The sequence below is a fragment of the Scomber scombrus genome, chromosome 2 (genome assembly GCF_963691925.1).
Source record: "Scomber scombrus chromosome 2, fScoSco1.1, whole genome shotgun sequence".
Lineage (NCBI taxonomy): Eukaryota > Metazoa > Chordata > Actinopteri > Scombriformes > Scombridae > Scomber > Scomber scombrus.
In genome coordinates, this window is record NC_084971.1 from 23455852 (window position 1) to 23475715 (window position 19864).

Genomic DNA, 19864 nt, shown 5'->3' on the forward strand with positions numbered 1-19864 from the left:
GAAAATTGGGTGAATGGATTGAAAAATCCTTACCAGCATCTCAACTTTGTCTAACGGGAGATACTGTAGATCAGAGTTACCACCAGGAATGTCTAAAGCAGAAAATGATTTATGACTGACAGCTTTCGTCACAGCAGCTAGACTTGTTCTTCACAGCTAGAAGAGTCACTCCTGACCAGAAGCTGATGACTGATAATGCTTCCTTTGAATTGATGATAGTTAGCTTGAATAATAAAGGAACATTTTTACCAGGTCTGGGATCATGTTTTGAATTTTATAAACAATAGATATAGGTGCCTATAACATATAAGGGCATCTTAAGTAAGGGGATACAGTATTTAGTATCAATTGATGGGCTTTGTTATGTAATGTGCTGATATAGATGTTCTTTTATGTATCTTTATTCAACATTGTTGTATTGTTTATATTTAAGTGTTTGTTTGCCAAGTTTTTCATATGAAGTTTTAGTAATCCAACATTGAAACAAAAAGCTGAATGACCAAAAAAAGAGAAAAAGAAAAAAAGCCTAATTAACAAATCCTGCCAAACGATACTCTTTGTGGCTTACAGTTAAGCTCAAAATCACAATCTGACTCTCCATCTTGGCTGCTCAAATCTCAAATATGTAAATAGCGTTGATGAGCCTCTTTGAGATGAGACTAAGCTTTCAATAACAATCAAGCAACAGAAGCAATTTGTGATGTTTGCCAGAAGAGGTAATTCCCTTAAAATGAAGGTAGTCTGAACAGGTACAGAAGACCAAAAAGACAAACAAAAAAATCTCATATCACAAACTTTCATAATCGACTTTGGCATTAAACTTTTAATTAAATTCTCTTTTGAAACACAGGACTTTGAATTTCCTTTTCTAATGCATGAAGCTCAAATTATTAGTTAAAACAAATAAAAGCTACTCTGGTGGAAGTTCAGTGAATGTTTTTCAACTTGGATCTCACAAGTTATTTGGTCATAGAGGAGAGGGATGTTGTGTACGTGGGGAACATACTGATGCAGGAATGAATGTAATGATGTAAGCTGAATTGTAATGAAATAACTACTGTACATGAGTTTCATAGAAGTGTGTTGCTATGCAAATAGGTGTGCTGGAGGAGTTGCATCTGTTCATTTTCATTATAAATGAAGTATTTTGATAACTAACTTACATATTAGGCCTATCAAACATGTTTGACCTGCTGGTAAAGCATTGCTAAAGCTTTTTGATTCTGTGGTGCTTTGTTAATGTTATAGTTTAATGCTTTTTTCCCACTGTTGTTATAACACCACAATAGAAATCTACAAGATTAGTTTGTTTTGACAATGCTTAGTTTTTGATAAAACGTGATATTTGGCAGTTCTTGATTGCAGCAATTACATAACATTGATACACCATTTCAGTGCTATGACGTCTTTTACTTGAATTGTCTGTCAATAAAGTTGAAATAACTGTTGGCAATAGTCTTTAGTCATCTGCCAACAAAGACTGTGGTCTATATTTATATTTCCCCCCATCTTTGTTTTTTTGTCCCCAGACAACCTGCTTTTGCTGATCTGGGAAACACATCATCAAATTCCTTTGAACAGGAGGAAGTGGGTTTTTTCCCCCAGGAAATGCCTACCAGGGGAAAAAAACACTGCGACCTGTATGTGAGAAGTGGTGCAGTATGGTTAGGTGTAGCAGAGTGAGTTACTTGTTCTGTAGCTCATATTATATGTTCATTACAGCATTATGACAAAAAAGAGTAGACTTTTAAGTGTTCACACTTCAGAGCTCTTCTGTCTGACATGTGCCATAACTCTGCTTTGTGTTGAGAAGAACTAAAGCGAGCTGCACTCTTTTCCATCTGGTTGATTAATTAGTCTTGAGGCAACAGACCTGTATGCACCAATCATAGCCTCCGTATGACAGAAAGTCTATGTTCATACAAAATGTAGATGAGAAAACCTGTTACCTGCCACAGATTTTTAACATCACTTCACAGGTTGGCCAAACATGAAAACAAATCCACTGCACAGCATTACTGTATATAATGCTGAAATCGCTAACCCAATCAAGCTGAAATGTGTTACCTCAAAAACACTTATGACTAAGCTGGAAGTGACAACGATGTGGCTTATTGTTTCCAAGCACTGAAAATCAGTTATGTCTTCTTGCTACGGTAGTAACAGATTTGCTGCTATTATCAAAGTGCGCATATAAACAGATGCCACTTCTAACCACTGACTATACAATCTGAGTGCTAAATATAGTGAAAGCCAGCTTTTAAGCTCCAAATTCAGAAATGTGCAGTCAAGAAAAGTTCCACCATTACATGCCAGAGAAACATTTATACATATAGTTAAAAAAATACCAAGGATGTCTTTCTGCTTCTAGATTACTCTCAAAGCCAAGACATGCACACATTGTAAGACTAGGGATATAATTATTTACTGGAAAATCATTGATCCCAAATTGTATTCACCCTGTTACAATTAAACTAATAGCTCAAAACATCTCTGTACTAGGAGGAGCTGTTTCCAAAGGTTAACATTCAAGTCAATGGCTAAGCTGTCACCCCTGCTCAGTGGGCTCACACTGGCGACTGTACAGCTCTGGGGACCAGGCTAATCGAGCTGGTGACCGTTGTAGGTTAGATGAATTAGTCATATCAAATCCCCATCTGTTTGCCCAGGTGGGCTGGCTATGTGACAGGTGGGCTAGATGCCAGCACTGACCAACATCTGGCCACTATCTCTTCTTTTAATCTTTCTTGTCATTTCTTTGCCCTGAGCCACTTTTCTTTAGTCTTTTGATTCCTTCAGAAAGCAATCAACCAATTTTCCTATGCTTTTAGAAACTTGTGTCAGGGTGCCTGAGGACAAGCTGAAAAGAAAAAAAAACAAGATTACAAACTACAGCAACCTGCACTGGAACCACAGTGGCTTGTAAGTTAGGTCTGTCAGATCAGTGTAGGTCTGTTTAAGCATGTAAATGGTTTCATCTTCATGTTCCTGTGGGGCTGAGAGCACAGCAGGCTGTTTTAATCAATCCACAGTTAGATATGTAGTAGACATAGAGGCGGATTGGAGACATGCTGTGTGAGCAGTGGAATCACAGAAGTGTGGACTAGAGAAGTCTTTCTTTTTTATGTTATCTAATTCATTATTTTTTAAGGGGTTTTCTTCATTATTACTTTTCATGTTAGTAACCTGCAAACTAGCGAATGTTTCTGCACACCACAGCTGAACGTCTTTACCTGGGGGCAACAGACTGCAGAGATCACTGTTCTAATATAGATATTACGGAGAGAAAGTAAGATATGAGCTATCGTATCTTGTAGTCTGTACAATAACTAACTTTACTGCCAGCCACACGGATACATGACACTGCTTTAATCTACAATACGTAGCTCTGGGCCTTAAGATGGAGCTTTAGTGAAAGTTCAGTCAAGAAGACTATCTTTTGCATGCACAGGCCTGTGGTTGTGTTTTTTTATTTTATCCTGTCATTCACATTGCTCATGCATGCTCATTCATAATTTCCCTTGCTGTCATTGTCTGGGGCTGTCAATTTAGTTATCGGTTGTTCACATCTATCCAATAGCACAATAACACACCTCCCCTTGTTAGCCTATCATCTTGCTAGTGTCTTTTTGAATATGTTTCTCTCTCTACCCCTTAGTGCATTCAAGCTGATGTTATGTACTCCCCTCCACCTCCCCATCACCGCCTAGTCTTTGCAAATTCATCAGTTTCATCACTTCATCAGCCTCATCAGCCTTATCAGTCTAAGCAGAAGTCATCAGCCACCACTGCTACCAGTGTCTGGACTCCATGGGGGGATTTATTGTGCTGCCGCTCACGGCTGATGCCTCTTGATTAAAAATCTCCCTGTAGAGGATAAGTGCCAAAGACTTTCTTGACCAAGACTTAATTACCACTACATCATCTGTTATAACAAACAATTATCTTTACTTCATTCACTATGTCTCTCCTGATTGAACTGTAGCTATCTCATAAATGGAGTTAAAGAATGACTAACTGTTTAGTGCAGAGTTGTTCTGGCAATATTGGAGGTCCAATAAATACTCCACTACAGGGATTATGTCCGTGCCTTTAATTCACTGGCTGGTAAACAATAGAGGAAAGGATGATTCTTTTATGAGAGGAATACAGTTATTAGAGCATTGAAAGTGTCACTGAGGTCAGCTCATCATTAAAAATTGATAAAATGGAATTGGCATGGGGGCTGAACCTGAACATGAGGACTCTGTATCAAGCTCCCAGAGGACTGCTTCTCTTCCTCCCCTTCCTAATTGAGTTTATCTCCAACTTCCTGATTTTATTTTCACTCTTACAAATAAATTAAATAAGAGAAAAATTAAGAACATCCTACATCTGACCCATGAAATGTGCACAGACAGATTCTTTTTTTGCACATGAAAATCCTTCTGACTCTGGATTGACCTTAAATTCTACAAACATTAGAGTCAGCTTCTAATTAATATAAATGCACAAATAATCCTATTTAAGGACAGCAATCCACAGAGACATGTACAAACCAGTGAATCAGCTATTTTCACAACATAATAAACTAAAAATACTGCCTTGCAATTGTATGCCTCTTGCAACCAGTCAAATTGCAACTTACATCTACATCTGTCCAGACTCATAATTTTTGTAGTGAAGATTTTGAATTTAATAACAGGTATTAAGTGTATTTTCCCTGTACGTGTTCAAATACTTGGTCAATAAAGCTGATTCTGATAAAACACAAAGTTGTAATCATGACAGTAGACATTACTTCAGATATGGACATTGCTGCAAAGAAGCTACAAATTGTAAAACGTGAAAGCTTAACACTTATCTTCAACCCAGCAGCACAGAAGATCTTTATAATCACCACAGATTCAAGGTGAGTACCCAAGACTAGTGTCACCATTCAGTATCTGACCAAATGTGAAATATGATCACAACCTTCTGTTCCTGAGTTATGTCAGTGAATTAGGGCCAGGTATAATTACTTCATCATTTTATCCTATTAGACATTTGTGTCTCTTTGTCATAATTACTGTATGAAATATTTTGGCCGAAAACATGTTTTGTGGGGTCACAGTGATCTTGACCTCTGACCAACAAAATCTTGTCAGTTCATCCTTGAGTCCAAGTGGATGTTTGTGCCAAATTTGAAGACATTTCCTCTAAAGCATTCCTGAGATATCGCGCTCACAAGAGTGGGACAGACAACCTGAAAACATACTGCCTCTGGCCACGGTTGTCACTGGCATGGAGGCATAGAAATGCAGAAAATCATAACCCTACAATAGGGGAACATTTTATTAATCAATTGAATTTTGTTTAGTGGCTGAAAGATCTACAGATTTACATAAAATATATTAATTATAATGACATGAAAACATCCTTACCACATTTAGTTCTTACGAAATACTGATAATATTCTCTCAAAGTATTAATTTGGGTTTACATAAAATTGAAAAGGAACAATAATGCCTGCTGATTTTTTTCATTATTTTCTTTTCTGATGACACTCAGTTCACTTATTTGTCACCATGTTTAATTTTTAGTAATTATCTACTCATGGTATCCTCCGTTTCTGCTCACCCACTGCTTCAATTTCTAACCTCCTCACTCTCTCTTTTTGTCTCTATGCTCCATCTTTTTTTAATCATATAAGGTATCAATAATTAATCTGCAGTGACTTGCCCACCCAACTTGTTTAGCAATGTCTGTCATCTTGTTAATTTAAGTTAATGCAAGACTGGATTAGAGTGGTGAGTTGGGCTCAGGCCCCTTCATGTACTGCAGCATCTGGGCCACACAAGGGACTTGTCAGGACCCATAATGACCAATGCCACATTATCCATTCCCCTTGCCCTCATCCTCCTCCCTCAGAGTGCAGGCAGACATCACACAGGCTTAGCTAACATCATCTCTTATTAGCTGGGGGAAGCAAAAAGCAACAGAGACAAATATCTCATTATGGAGATAAGAATAAATCGGAGTAAAATTAATCAAAAGCCATAATGGTCATACGTCCATAGCAAGTTAAAATATGCATGGGAACAGATTATGCGGAGGGGAAGAAACAAATCCGGACTGATTGGTCAGTTTATTTCAGTCAGTTGTTATTTTTTTCATTTGTATAATTAGTAATCCATTAGTTATAATTTAGTGATTTTGGTTGAGGATAGAGGCAGATAATGACTTACAAATATATAACATTTACTGTTTTCACAATAATGTGAGTCTGTGTCTTAGTAGACTTGTGCATGTATAAGGACAATACCTACCGTATATATACAGTATAGTACATACTCTGTTCATATGCAGTATGCTTTCATCCTGCTTTTGAGTAATGAAACTAAACACACAAAAAATACAGCATCTACATCATTCTAAATATATTTTAAACACCTCATCATCACAGTGGCATAATCACATGTCCAACTTCTCCTTGCTGAATGTCACTGGCAAATGAAAAACAGCCCAATTACTCTCTGTGTTCACATTAGAGCTAATTACGTAGATTAATTCCATTATGGAAAACATTTGCAAAAAAGTGTGCAAAATATTTGCATACTAACTAGAACACTGAACATTTGTAAATGAGATGCAAGACCCATGTTTGCACAAAAAAATTTGTATGAGTTTTTAGGTGCACTGCACAACGTTTACTTTAACAAAACACAGAAAAGGAAAACCTGCCTCTGGTGAAACGTATTGTTATAATAAGAATAATAATAACAATAATAATCATTATCATCATCATCATCATGATAAACTTTATTTTTACAGCACCTTTCCAAAACAAGATTTACAAGGTGCTTTACAGGGTGAAAACAACAAACAGGAATCATGAACGTGTTAATCGTAAAGACAATAAGACCAATGGCACCATCAATAAAACAGTTAATAAAATAAATCATGAAAACATAAACACAGCAATAAAATATAAGAATAAATTAAACAATGTAACGAGTGTGGGAAAAGTAAAATACAGGGATCACAGGAAGGCTAAACTATAAAACTGCATTTTAAGAAGAGACTTAAATGAAGAGATAAACTTTGCCCTCCTAATCTCCTCTGGAAGGTTCTTCTAAAGTCTGGAGGCCCTGATGGCAAAAACTATGTCACCTTTGTTTATTAGTCTGGATTTATAAACCACCAGAGGAGCAGCATTTGAGGACCTCAGGGCTCGTGACGGCATATGGGTGGTTAAAAGGTCAGAAATAGAGCTTGTGGCCAAACTGCTCTGGGCTTTAAAAGTAATAAGTAAGATTTTAAAATTGAATCTAAAACTAGTAGCTAGCCAATGCCAAGCTGAAAGGAAAGGTGTAATAATGTGCTCTCCTTTTCTGATACCTGTTAAAGTCCTGATGGCTGCATTTTGTATTAAAAGGGTTCATCGTTCTACACCTCCATTCACAATCTCAGTATAATATAAGAGTGAGCAGTAGGTTCTGCTTTACTCGGTTAAGGAGAGAGACTTTTTGCTGCAGATGGAGAAAAGGTAGCCGCAATAATCGAACTGTGATGAAATAAAAGCATGAATGTCTTCTTAAAGGTTTTTGGTAGATAAAAATGGCTTAATTCTAGATGTTTTTCTAAGTTGAAAAAAAAACTGCAAGAGATTTGATATGGCTGTGCAAAGTGAGATTGCTGTCAAATAACATACTAAGGTTTCTTCAGTGCAGAGTAGTAAGGCGAGTATGAAACTAATATGTGTTTAATTTGAGTATCGGAGGAGTCGGTGCCAAATAGAAGTATCTTTATCTTTTAAAGGAAAAAGAAGTTAAAGGACATTTTGAGCTATCCATTTATGAATGTTCTTGAGATAGTTTACAAGTGAGAAAATATTATTGAAGTTATTGAGGTCAAAGCTGAGCCAAACCTGGGTATCGTCTGGGTAAAAATGGAAACTGATGTTGTGTCATCTTAAAGATCATAAACTGACTCATCAGTCGGGATTTGTTTCTTCCCCTCTGCATAATCTGTTCCCATGCATATTTTAACTCACTATGGACGTATGACCATTATGGCTTGTGATTAATTTTGCTCTGATTTACTCTCATCTCCATAATGAGATATTTGTCTCTTTTGCTTTTTGCTTCCCGCAGCTGGAATGCGATGATGTCTGCCTGCGCTCTGAGGCAGGAGGATGAGGGCAAGGGGAATGGATAATGTGGCATTAGTCATTATGGGTCCTGACAAGTCCCTTGTGTGGCCCAGATGCTGCAGTACATGAAGGGGACTGTGCCCGACTCACCACTCTAATCCAGTCTTGCATTAACTTAAATTAACAGGATGACAGACATTGCTAAACAAGTTGGGTGAGCAAGTTGCTGCAGATGAATTATTGATACCTTATATGATTAAAGAAAGATGGAGTGTTTTTACCATCCAGGGCTGTGCCACTGATGCCCACCCGTTGCTCTAAACACTGAGATCTAGGAGTATTAAAATGGAGCAACCTTTAGCATAAGCAGCTAAAAGCCAGTCATTCGAAGGGAGGTTTCAGTGCTGTGTTGAGCTCTAAACTCTGATTGGAAAGATTCAAACATAGAGTTCATTGATTAAGGCTAAAAGTAAACAATCTTCTCTGGGACTTTGGCTAAGGAAGGAAGTTCAGAGGTAGGCCTAAAATTGGTGAAGTTGAATTGAGTCCAGATTTCTTTACCAGGAGTTGAACAAAAGCATTTTTGAAACAGCAGGGCACAGTACAAGAAGAAAGGAAGCTAATAAAAAATGTTCAGAGTAAAAGGACAAATTGTTTTAAAAATGTCTTTAAAAAATCAGAAGGACACTGTAGACTGAGACATCAAAATAAGTATTAGGCTGATGGCTGATCTACAGGTGAGAGTTAATACTCTCAAATGAAGGACATCTTTTGAGGAAAAAAGTTAAAAACTCATTGCAGGTTTCATGAATGGCGGCAGTATCAGTGGCACAGCTTACAATGTAAGAAAACACCTTGAGATTAGAATGATTATATTCAATGAAATGGGAGAAGTAGGCATATCAAGAATATTTAACTTCAGCATTTAAAAGCTTCATCAGGGCCTTAATGTCCTCATGGTGGCCAGGGAGCTTTGATGCCTTCCACTGACGCGCTACTTTATGACATCTTTGTTTTATAACACAAATGTTTTCATTCAGCCACAGTTGGGACATGTGTTTAGTTTTCCTGGTTTTAAGATGGTGCAATTTCATCAAAGATGCAGATAATACTGAAATTAGTTAGATGCTCATCCACTGATACTAAGGACAAAAAGGTAAAACCAAATTAAAATGTATATAATAGTGAATAGAAATAGGAGGACCAGAATATGTCAGGTCAGATAATGTAAGACCATACAATGAAACATGCTGCAGAATATGGACCTGACCATGAGTGTGCCCAGTCCGTGAGAGATAAATTAAAAGAATCCATCAGGGATAAGAAATTCAGCACTTAATGCAGACTGTTAGAGGTGTAGCAGAGGTGAATATTAAAATCACCTAGAATTAAAATCCTGTCATATCTGGGTGGGGTTATTGGAATTGGGAAATCTTTGAAAGCAAGTAGATAAATGAAACAACCTATCTCTATGCTTGCCATTAACACAAATCACCCAGAATTTGTCCGTCAGCTCAGAGTTGTCCTGGCTTTCTAGACTTAACCTATGAACGTTTGGGGACTCTGAAGTGTTTTGAGTTTGGATGAGGTTAAAAGCGGATCAACATGGGGCCAGATCTTTTATATTATAATAGTTCAGATTAGAGACATTACATTCTTACTCCTTTAATCACTCCCTTTGTGTCTCATTATTTAGGGAGGACTCATCATAGTTAGGGAATAATTTCACTGTTAGCGATGCTGAATTTTTATTCAAAAAAGAAATTTGAATTTTACTTCTGGAAAGAAAAAGAGTTGGTCAACTGATGAGATATGTGGTGCCATCTGCAAAATATAGCCAGGCACTCCACTTCTACAGTGCAACAGTATGTACAATGTTCCTTTTTAATCCAGTGGAGGGACAAAACATTTTTCTGTACATCCAAGGACAAACCACAACCGCAAAACCAAGGATGAGAACAGCAAAAAAAAGATTTACATAAAACATGGACGATCATATCTGAACAAAGACTTTCAAGAAAACTATGGAAGCAAGGAAACTCCAAACATCGGTACTATTTGTTTTGGTAAGAGTTTGAGTAAAAAAACGCCTCTGTGTGGATGTGCATGAATGCGTATGTGGGCACAGGTAGAAATGAAACATTTGGAGGTGTGTTCAGTCATACCAGTAATCTTGTCCAGTTCAGCCAAAGTCTCCTGGTACGAGCTGATGATTCCTCCATATCGTGTCATCACCTCCTTTCTTAAGTTGTCCCAGTGAGGAGAAAGCTCCCCCAGCTCCCTCAGATCCTGCACCCTATAGATAAACACAGATCTATGAGGACCTTTATTTCATAGATAATATACAGATCATCAATAAATTCCACAAATCCAAACTTACATGGAAAATATTTCTTAAATTTAGCTAGATGCCACATGAGAATCTTATTTAATTGAGTAATACTGAAATCCGACATCTAGAGCTGGGTTATGTCTCTGCTTTCCAAAGTACTTTCAAATTATGTCAATTTTCCACGAAGGGTATACAAAAATCAACAATTCTGGTAAACCACAGACACAAGCTTGCACATACTGTACCAGACACACACGCACAAACAGTAACGTCCTGAAGCCCTGTGTGCTTAGCCAGATAAACACATTTTGAAACCTCAGGCTAGTAGCTGTTGCCCACTTATCCACTCTGCCCTATCAAATTCCTACCCTGCTCCTACCATTCTTCTACCATTACTTATATAATACACTCATTTGGTGTTTACTGGTGTCACTGGAGTGATCAGTTGCCTGTCTTTCATCTAGCTGTGCCTGCAGCCTAAGGCCAAAATCATCTCAGCTCCATCTTCTCCATCCAGGAAATAATACAGGCCTGAGTGCATGAGTGTGCGCATGCATGCATGTGTGTGTGTGTATGTATAGCCTCTTTCATTGGTTGATCATTTGCATCTGAAAGGCAATATCAGATGGACAGATATCATTCAAAAACCAGCCCTCTAGCATCTATTGAAAAGTAAATTGCAGTGATATCATATAAATTACAGGTTGAAGGAGGTTCAATGTAGTATTCAGGATAACAAATACATGACCATATGCATTGGTTTCATGATAACAAGCCAATTTTCAATAATTTTACCTAATACATTTTGTATACAGTGCATCTTAAAATGAAAGGTTGCATGTATAAATGCTTGTTGGTTAGATGTATTGTTAAGACCAGGCATAATTGTGTGAATGCATAATATAGTAGTTATTTCTTTGTTGTAGTTTAACTACTACAACAAAGCGTTAGGCTCTCATAGCCTCTACAGACTATTTCCTGGTTTCCTCCAGGTAAGGAAGTTATTTTTAGATTACTTTGAAGTATTTCAATACACAGCAGGGTGTAATAGAAATGACGCCAGAGACAGACGGAGACAGAGAGAGAAGGAGGATCACGTGAGATACGAGTCAAAGTCATAGATACTGTGACTGTTAATGAATAAACCCACAGTGTTTTAAGGGATGGTTCACTCAAATTCAACATTCAATAGTTCTCACAGGGACTATTTTTTGATAGAAAGTGGTTAAAATGAACATTTTCCACAACAAATTATTGTGGATTATTAGGATAATAGAGAGAATTGTTTCTGAAAAGACGTGGCATTTTACATTTCACTTTTCCCCCCCAGAGATGGGCATGTCAAAACCTGGGCAAATCAAATAAAAATGATCTGTATGTGTAGACACCTCTAGAAGTGTAGAAGAATGGAAGAACTCGCTCTTTAAAGTACATACATATCGCAGCATAGTGAACCATATGCAAACCCAGGATATTTACAACTAGTATTTGCAAATAAAATGGGAGTATGCCGTATTCTAGCCTAAATAAAACAGCAGAACTGGCTAAACAGACGGCAGATCACATATGAAACATATTTATTCATCTTTAGCCTCTTTCTAGTTTCAAACAAAACTGGAGCTGGAAACAACCTCTAGGCAGAGAGGTGCCACATGCTGGGTGACTGCCAACACACTCTGTAGGTGGTTGTAAGTGAGGTATGCTTATGGCGGAGGGTTCCAAATGAAGTAAATTCAGAATTGCCATAAGCATAGGAGGTTTACAGTACCATGGGCAGTAGCATAGGCTTGCATGATTTGAGGTTGTTTGAAGGAAGCATTGTTTTCACTTTTGGAATATCATTAGTGCCAGAAACCATTTTTAATTATATGGGGATTTAAACAGAGAACAATGATGAATACACATGTTTATTCAGAAGATGTTGTGTACAATAGTATTAGAGATGAGATTAGCTTTTTTGTAAATGAGAGTGACTCAAAACTCCTGTTTGAAGGAAAACAAAGAGAGATACAAAAAATAAAAAAAAATGAAATCTAGCATCAGCTTGTAAAAAGGGGAAACAAATTACTAAAGATGAAAAAAAAACAACAACTTCTCTTTCACTGATGCATGCTAATGGAACAAGATAATGATATATGGGCTCTTGTGGTGTCAAGATTACAGCTTTGAGGTACATTTCCCAGCTAGTGAGGTCTAAGTAGGACCAATCCACATTTCTCTCTGGTTTCAATCAAATATATTGTTTCCCACATACCCACTTAGGTTGAAGTGGCCCCTAATACCATAAATGGGCCATTTAACCAATCAAGGGGCAATGTTCTCTGATTTTTTTTTGGTTTATATAGCAAATGTGACATGGTGCTAGATCGTTATAGTGCTCTTTGACAGATTGCAACCATTCACAATAATCTATATCCTCTGATATATATATATATACCTCTCAGCCATTGCTATTTGTGCATCTCGGTGTCAAACCACACCATTGTCTCCTGAGAGATCTGTTATTTTGTGTCGGGAAAGTCTGGAGTGGAGGTCAGGGCGGATGATACCAGTATAAATAATAGATAATGGATAAAATAATAGATAAACATATCTACTTGCCAAATGAGGGTGATAAGGCAGTGGGATGGCGGATAGAGAGATATAGTATCATCTCCTTAATCAGAGTGCTATTGTCTGGAAGGAGTAAAGGTGTGATTGAGGGAAATCGTGATAAGAATAAGTATAGGCTGATTAACTATATGCATGTAAGAAGGGTCCAGTACCACTCTGGTCTTTTGATTATATGCTTAGCACATACATTTGAATATATAAAAAACTGTGCTCCAACAAACAGTTTACACATAGAATGGTATATGAAAAAAGCACTGTCAATGTAATATCACAAAATAAGATTAATTTTACAAGGTTTAAATGACCTAACCTGGTTTATGCATGTCTCATATAGTGCACAATTATCTTTACATTTTAATTGGATATGTTGTTGGTAATTTACCTGAAGGAACTACAAAATATTATTTGTGTTTTGTTTTATCTATGGTTGATTCCTTGCTTCCTTCCTTTCTTTTTGTACTTTGTGAGAAAAATATGCAGGATTGTCATGTTTGTTTATGAAATGTCTGATGAAAGTCCCTTGAATGTAGCTATTCAATAAATTTACCATAAGTGACATTCCTAAAATAGAAGGGAACAATTATCCAAAATTAAATAAATTAAATTGGAATAATGCAGTATTTAATGTTACTGCTTACACTTTCCAAACTGCATTCTACACTTTCCACTTACAGCAGCATAAGAGGTACATAGATAAAAACAGATACAGATATAATCAGAATGCATAGAAAGAAAAGAAGATCCTACAAGAGAAGCATCAGGAGAAGGAGCAGGGGAGGGATGGATATCATTACTGAGAGTTTTAAAAATAAATCTACAAAATAGCTATTGGGATTTAATATACATCTAGTACTTGACAGTTTAGTCTCATTTCAACTAAAATCCTAAATCAAGTAAAAGGATGTGTTAAACAGATGACTGGGATTACAGGATACATTTGCCAAAGTGCAGAGACCTGTCATGTGGGCACCTTTATTTCATGGTACGTTATAGTGCCTGTTCAATTTAATCACAGAGGGCTTTGTGTGTAGGGTCAATAAAACCTGCGTGAGAGGACTGAAAAGCAAATCCTTCTTGCACAATACATGCAGCTCATTCTGAAAAATAGCTCCATCCAACAAGCGCAGTCCTTAAAAGTAATCCTGAACGTACAGAACAATTGAAAATAGTGAAGGCGGATGTCAAAATGTCACCTTTATGATCTTGACACACAATCACAGTACTTGTTTATTAACCGCTGCAGAAGGGGAGCATGATTTTTTTTTTCTCCCATTAATGAGAAACAAGACAGCTCTTAATGAATGGGGTTTAATCGACACCCACACACACTGACACTTTGCTACACATGCATTAATTATCTTTACACAAACACACACGAATGAGGAATCGCAGCATCTTCACTGGAGGAACTAAGAAAAATCCTCCACCTCTGTGTTCGCAGAATGAGATTAGAACATGGCTGTAGACATCAAAGCAAACAAACAGAAGGAAGAAACATCTAAGTTTATCATAGAGTGGTAAAGCAAACTAAGCCACCCACCATCCGCTGCTGCACTCACAACTTTGCAGCACTAACTGAACCATTAAAAACACCAAGCTAGCACTGGTGTGTGGCTGGGTGACAGAATCGGCTAAATGAAGAGGCACCGTGGAGAAAGACAACATTTAAAGAGGATTATAGAAGAGGTGCTTAAGCGACCAAGCTGGAGATATGGTACGCATGCATGTTAATAAACAAACATTGTATATGGTAGTCATGGTTTGGAGCCCGCTGTGTGCTCATGCGCTGTATTTTACAGATAAGACATTTAATAAATATTCTATAATTGTCTTCTAAATTTAGCTGTGATTTGAATGATCAGTTTGCAGAGAAGATCATCTTCTATCTAAACAGAGAGGTTTAGAGATACTGAGAGGACATGTGGGGAACCATGGTCTGGGAATGTGAGCGGATTTCAGTGAGTTCATTTGTTTGTCAGGTAAACTGATAACGAAGCTTGTCTTGTCATCGGTCAGTAATGGCTCTGCATTTCTTTTCTATTGGGGCTTTTCCATTATATAGTTCTAGCACTACTCGGCTCGACTCGTTTTTTTTTTTTTTGCTTTTCCCCTTAGCAATAGTACCTGGTACCTGGTACTTTTTTAATACCTGCTCTGGCGAGGTTCCAAGCGAGCCGAGCCGATACTAAAATGTGATGTCAACAGACTGCTGGCATTGGCCAGAGAGTGTTGTCACTGGAAGAGTCATGAGCGCGACGTCACACACAAGAATCAAAACATGTCATATTAAATACCGGCAACAAAAGTTACAGCGAGTTTCACCCGAGTTAGTTACAGCGAGTTTCACGCGAGTTAACATGGCTTCTATGCGCAAAGACCAAGCAGCAAGTACACCATCGCTTCGATGTCATCCATTGTTTGTTTTTGTCGCATATAAAATGACGTCACGGCAGTTTCGCGCAGCTGTGCCAACCCCGCCCATGTTGAGGAGGTACTATGAATAATGGAAAACGACGTACCTGGTACCAAACCAAGTAGAGCCAAGTCGAGTCGGGCAAAGTAGTGCTAGAACTGTATAATGGAAAAGCGCCATATGGGTAAGTGTATGGTGGAGGCTGTGATTGCAGCTGTGTGCATCTTTCCATGTATGAATGTGTCCTTGAACTATGTGCAATCCTCAACTGCACATGGTGATTACGAATCAAACTGTCCTCCTGCTATTAAGTTCATTAAAAAAAATCTGATTGCATCTTTATTTTTCATGCCTGTTTCTTGTATTGAAGCGAGCATAAAGAATTCATCTAAGGCTGTATGTTTGTGTGTGTGTGTGTGTGTGTGTGTGTGTGTGTATGGAAGCGTTTGTGTGTTATGTATGAGAAGGGGTTGCCAGGGACAACAGGCCAGTTGAGGAATGATCTGTCTTGACAAACACTGGTCGAGCCTGAGGGAAGGAACTCTTTGATCTACTTACGGGTGCACACTCAGAGACTGGTGAAACATCACCTCTCTCTGTCCTTGTCTTATAACCTGCCCTCATTTTCACATAGCGTTAACTGGACTGAACTTGTACTTATTTTCATTTTTATTCGTTATATAAAATTTTAAATATGTTTTCAAACTCATTTATTCCTAACAAAATATGTCTTTACAATAAAGTTTTAGTCTGATTCAGCACTGGTAGGAGGATGTTCCAGGTGCTTTCTTCAACAATTCATGAGAGGATTGGGAGAGTTTATGTGTATGAGTGTGTGTGAAAGAGACAATGTTTGTCGTCCCTGGATGCATGGGCATGAAAGCCTCTTTTGAAGTGTTAAGCAGACCTGAATATTTCACACCTCTCCAAATATAGGCGGAACTCTTAAACAATCATTTACATCGGTGAACTAGGTCGGTAAAGGCTGTCTAGAAGCTACACACACCTACTGTACACATAATTAGGTAACACCCGGATTGAGTTTTACTTTGAACTGATATGATTGTTTTCCATTAGCTGCACAAACAGGAAATGGGCTCTCTGATGCAATAAGAAAGTTTGTAGGATCAACAGTATGTTCCCAGAGTGGCTTACCTCCTCATGTCCTCCTGAATGTAAAGTGAAAGTAGCTGTTTGGGGATGCTGAAGGACAAAGTACACTCCTCCATTTGCTCCCGCACAAGCATCCACTTGCTGTCCGCTGTTTGAAATCTGTACACTTTGCATACTGGGTTCTTGAACACTGAAAAAGGAAGAGAAGAAAGATATATTGAACCAAACTGACGCAGCAGTGAATAAAAAGGTATTTCTCACTTTTTAGATTTCACAAATGCAAAACAGAGGATCTAAACCAACTTTGACAGCTGGTAACCTCAAGGACACCACAGAAAGAAACTCTTCAAAAGTCACATGAGGTATGAAGCACAAATTAAATTCTATAATCAATAACTGTGTCTGCCATAGATAAGGGATTTCTCATCTTCCAAGGAGGCCTTCTCTCTCTTTCTACTTCAGTGGCAGCACAGCGGAGTGGAATACGGACTGAAATACAGAGACCTTGTCCTGTTAATCTTGCCTTATTATTTCCTCCATTTCCATTTTAATTGCATGTTTATTGTACAACAGTGGGGCAGGCACAGTTGAATCATTTTTGAAACTTTGCTTGCTAACCCCACCACCCATCTCTCCCATTAAAACTGATTCAAATTCAGCTGCATCTTCTTCATTTTTGCAGAGTGGCTAATAGCAGCAATTGAAGGCTGGAAACGAAAAACAGCTCTAATGCTCTTATCTGCATGCTGGCAGCAGAGGGCAAGAAAGCTGTGTGCCTTGGACGGTGTTTACTACTCCTTTTTGTTTCCAGTGCTGCAGTTAAGAAGGAAAGTCGGAGCTGAGGCCCCCTCGGGTGAAATGTTGAAAATCTCACTCTAGGCAGTCAAACATGCATGACGCCACTAAAATGTTTTTGTTTGAATTCAAAAGTGGGCGACCCATGCTTTTTTCACTATGTTCCTAGTGTAAGTATCAGATCACACTCCCTCTACCAAACACTATAACTGTACTATAACCCCATTTGGCCTCAGATTGTCCTTGTTTCAATGTCATCTGTCTAAGTGTTCAAGTCATTAATCTGTGCAGTGCTACGTCATTTATCCTCCAGTGTTGAAGTTCAGTTATGCCCTTCAATGCAAGACAGTGCAGTACAGTGTGAGTTCATATGTAGTAAGATGATATTCATATAAGATGTAATGTCATGAAGTGTGCTGGATGGTTGGTTTGACAACTGTGAAAACTGTATTTGAATGAATGGGACATATTAAATCAATCAACTGATTTCAATTCTTTGAAAACAAGTATTGTTGTCCAAAAACAATTAAAAAAATTAAAGAGCCACACTGTTACTATGGGTGACAGGTTCCTTCATTACCGTGAACATGACAACTCTATTTTGAACAAATCCATCATACACTGTGTTGGTGCTGTAAATAGTTATTAGCAGAGCAAATGTGTACTGTATTAATCTGAAGCTGAAAATGGTACCTAACACATACACCATTTGCTTATGTTTGGGTAATGTGCTACAGTGTCCTATTGTTTTATGAAAGCCTTAAAAACAATATATATTTGTGAGAAGTTTTTTAAACTCTTCAACAGGGTGCAGGGTAAGGAAATTATACATTTTTAGAGATGAATTAATAGATTGTTGGTGTGGCCATTTCAAAGGCTCTACTGACAGTAAGAAAAATAAAGAATAATTCTAGCCTTACATTTTAAATGTGAAATCAATGCAATGGCCCAGATTCATATAGACAAAGTAGCCACCATATAAGCTTGATGAGCATCTTAGAAATGAAGCAACATCTGGTATCAGAGAGCTTTTAAATGTTTTAAATCATAATTAGCAGATATGAGATAAAATGTGTTATTATAAACCCAGAAATGTACATGTTTGAAACAATAGAGATCTTGTGAAGGACAATAACTGTGAGAAATAGGAAATAAAGAGATGTATTGTTTTTTTTCTATGATGCTTTAGAGGATGTTGAATTGAATGATGATTAAGGTCAAGAACAGCCTTAAATTACCCCAGAAAGGATTCATAATTGCATCTAAATGAAATGGGATATTCAGACATTGTTGGCATCGGGATTAGTGAGAGTGAAATGGATGACAAAAATAAATGGGGAGTGAGGGACACATGGAGAGAAGGGAGTGAAGGCATAACTTTAATCGGAAGAGAGACGGCTGCTGATTTCCACCGCCGTCAGAGAAGCGGATTAACCCCTGAACTCCCACCTGCCACCACACTAATCTGACCACCAATCAGATGCCTTGGTTTCTCTCCCCGACACCTCTTAAGAAAATGACTGCCCGAGACGTGCTGTGCGTGGGCTCCCCTATCTCCCTGCTCTCTCCATGCTCATTTTGAGAGGTAATAAAAGTGGAAGACTAAATTGCATTGCTCAATCTGGTGGGGTCTGCAGGGAGGGTATTGTTTTGACAGGCTGCAGATGTGCACCTGCAAACATAACTGCAGTTCACTAATAGAAACATTAAGCGACAATAGCCGTGTTTCCACCAACATATTTTTATGGGCATTTTTAAGTATTGCACTAGAAAAGGTTGACGGAAATCGCAAAATTAAAAGAAAAAATTCAATTTCACAGAAGAGTTTTTACACTTGCTTGAGGTGTTTTTTTGCCTTTTTCAAAAAAGAGTTAATGCAGTAAATGGGAGATGGAAACACCTTTGCTAAATACGTTCTGATGTAACGAACATTTCAATCACACGACTAGTTGTTTCATACATGACACATTCAATATTAGTCAATATTAGCTGACATGAAAGACTAATTACAACTTGTCCAATAGAAACAAAATCCTGATGAACCCTCCATTTTCTCATGTAGATGGTCGATTGGATGCTCTTCTTCCCGTACTCTGTTTATTACAGCCATGAGTATTGTAGCGTATACCGCCAACGTCTAATGAAACTGCACTTTGCGTAGCCTAGTTTATTCGCTCCAAACTGGTTGATGGAGATGTGCCTAATTTGCCTTTGTCCCCCCCCCCCTCTTTTTTTTAACAACATTTAAAAAGTTAAAATTCACTTGACATTAAATGCAAACATGGCTTATGTCACCATGACAACAGGGGCTCTGGGGGGATAGGGTGGCGGTAGGAATGTGGATAAAAGAGAAAATGGGGAGAGAAACCAGTTTTCTGTGTCTCCGCTGAACAAGGGCTATGAAGTTCCAACACAGCAGGAGACATGACCTTTTCACGTCAGTCCTTTTCTCTGTTGACATGTCTTTCATTTTTGCTCTATGATT

General features: G+C 37.9%; 1 protein-coding gene across 3 annotated transcripts in view; it reads right to left on the bottom strand.

The window, feature by feature from the left end:
* Positions 1 to 19864, bottom strand: part of inpp4b (inositol polyphosphate-4-phosphatase type II B) — a 145327-nt gene that overhangs the window by 47522 nt on the left and 77941 nt on the right. For all 3 annotated transcript variants that reach the window (XM_062432310.1, XM_062432293.1, XM_062432301.1), the window contains 2 exons: positions 16627 to 16774; positions 10279 to 10409 (listed from right to left, as the gene is read on the bottom strand). In XM_062432310.1, coding sequence (XP_062288294.1) covers positions 10279 to 10409; positions 16627 to 16774 — 279 coding nt within the window. The remainder of the gene's footprint in view (positions 1 to 10278; positions 10410 to 16626; positions 16775 to 19864) is intronic.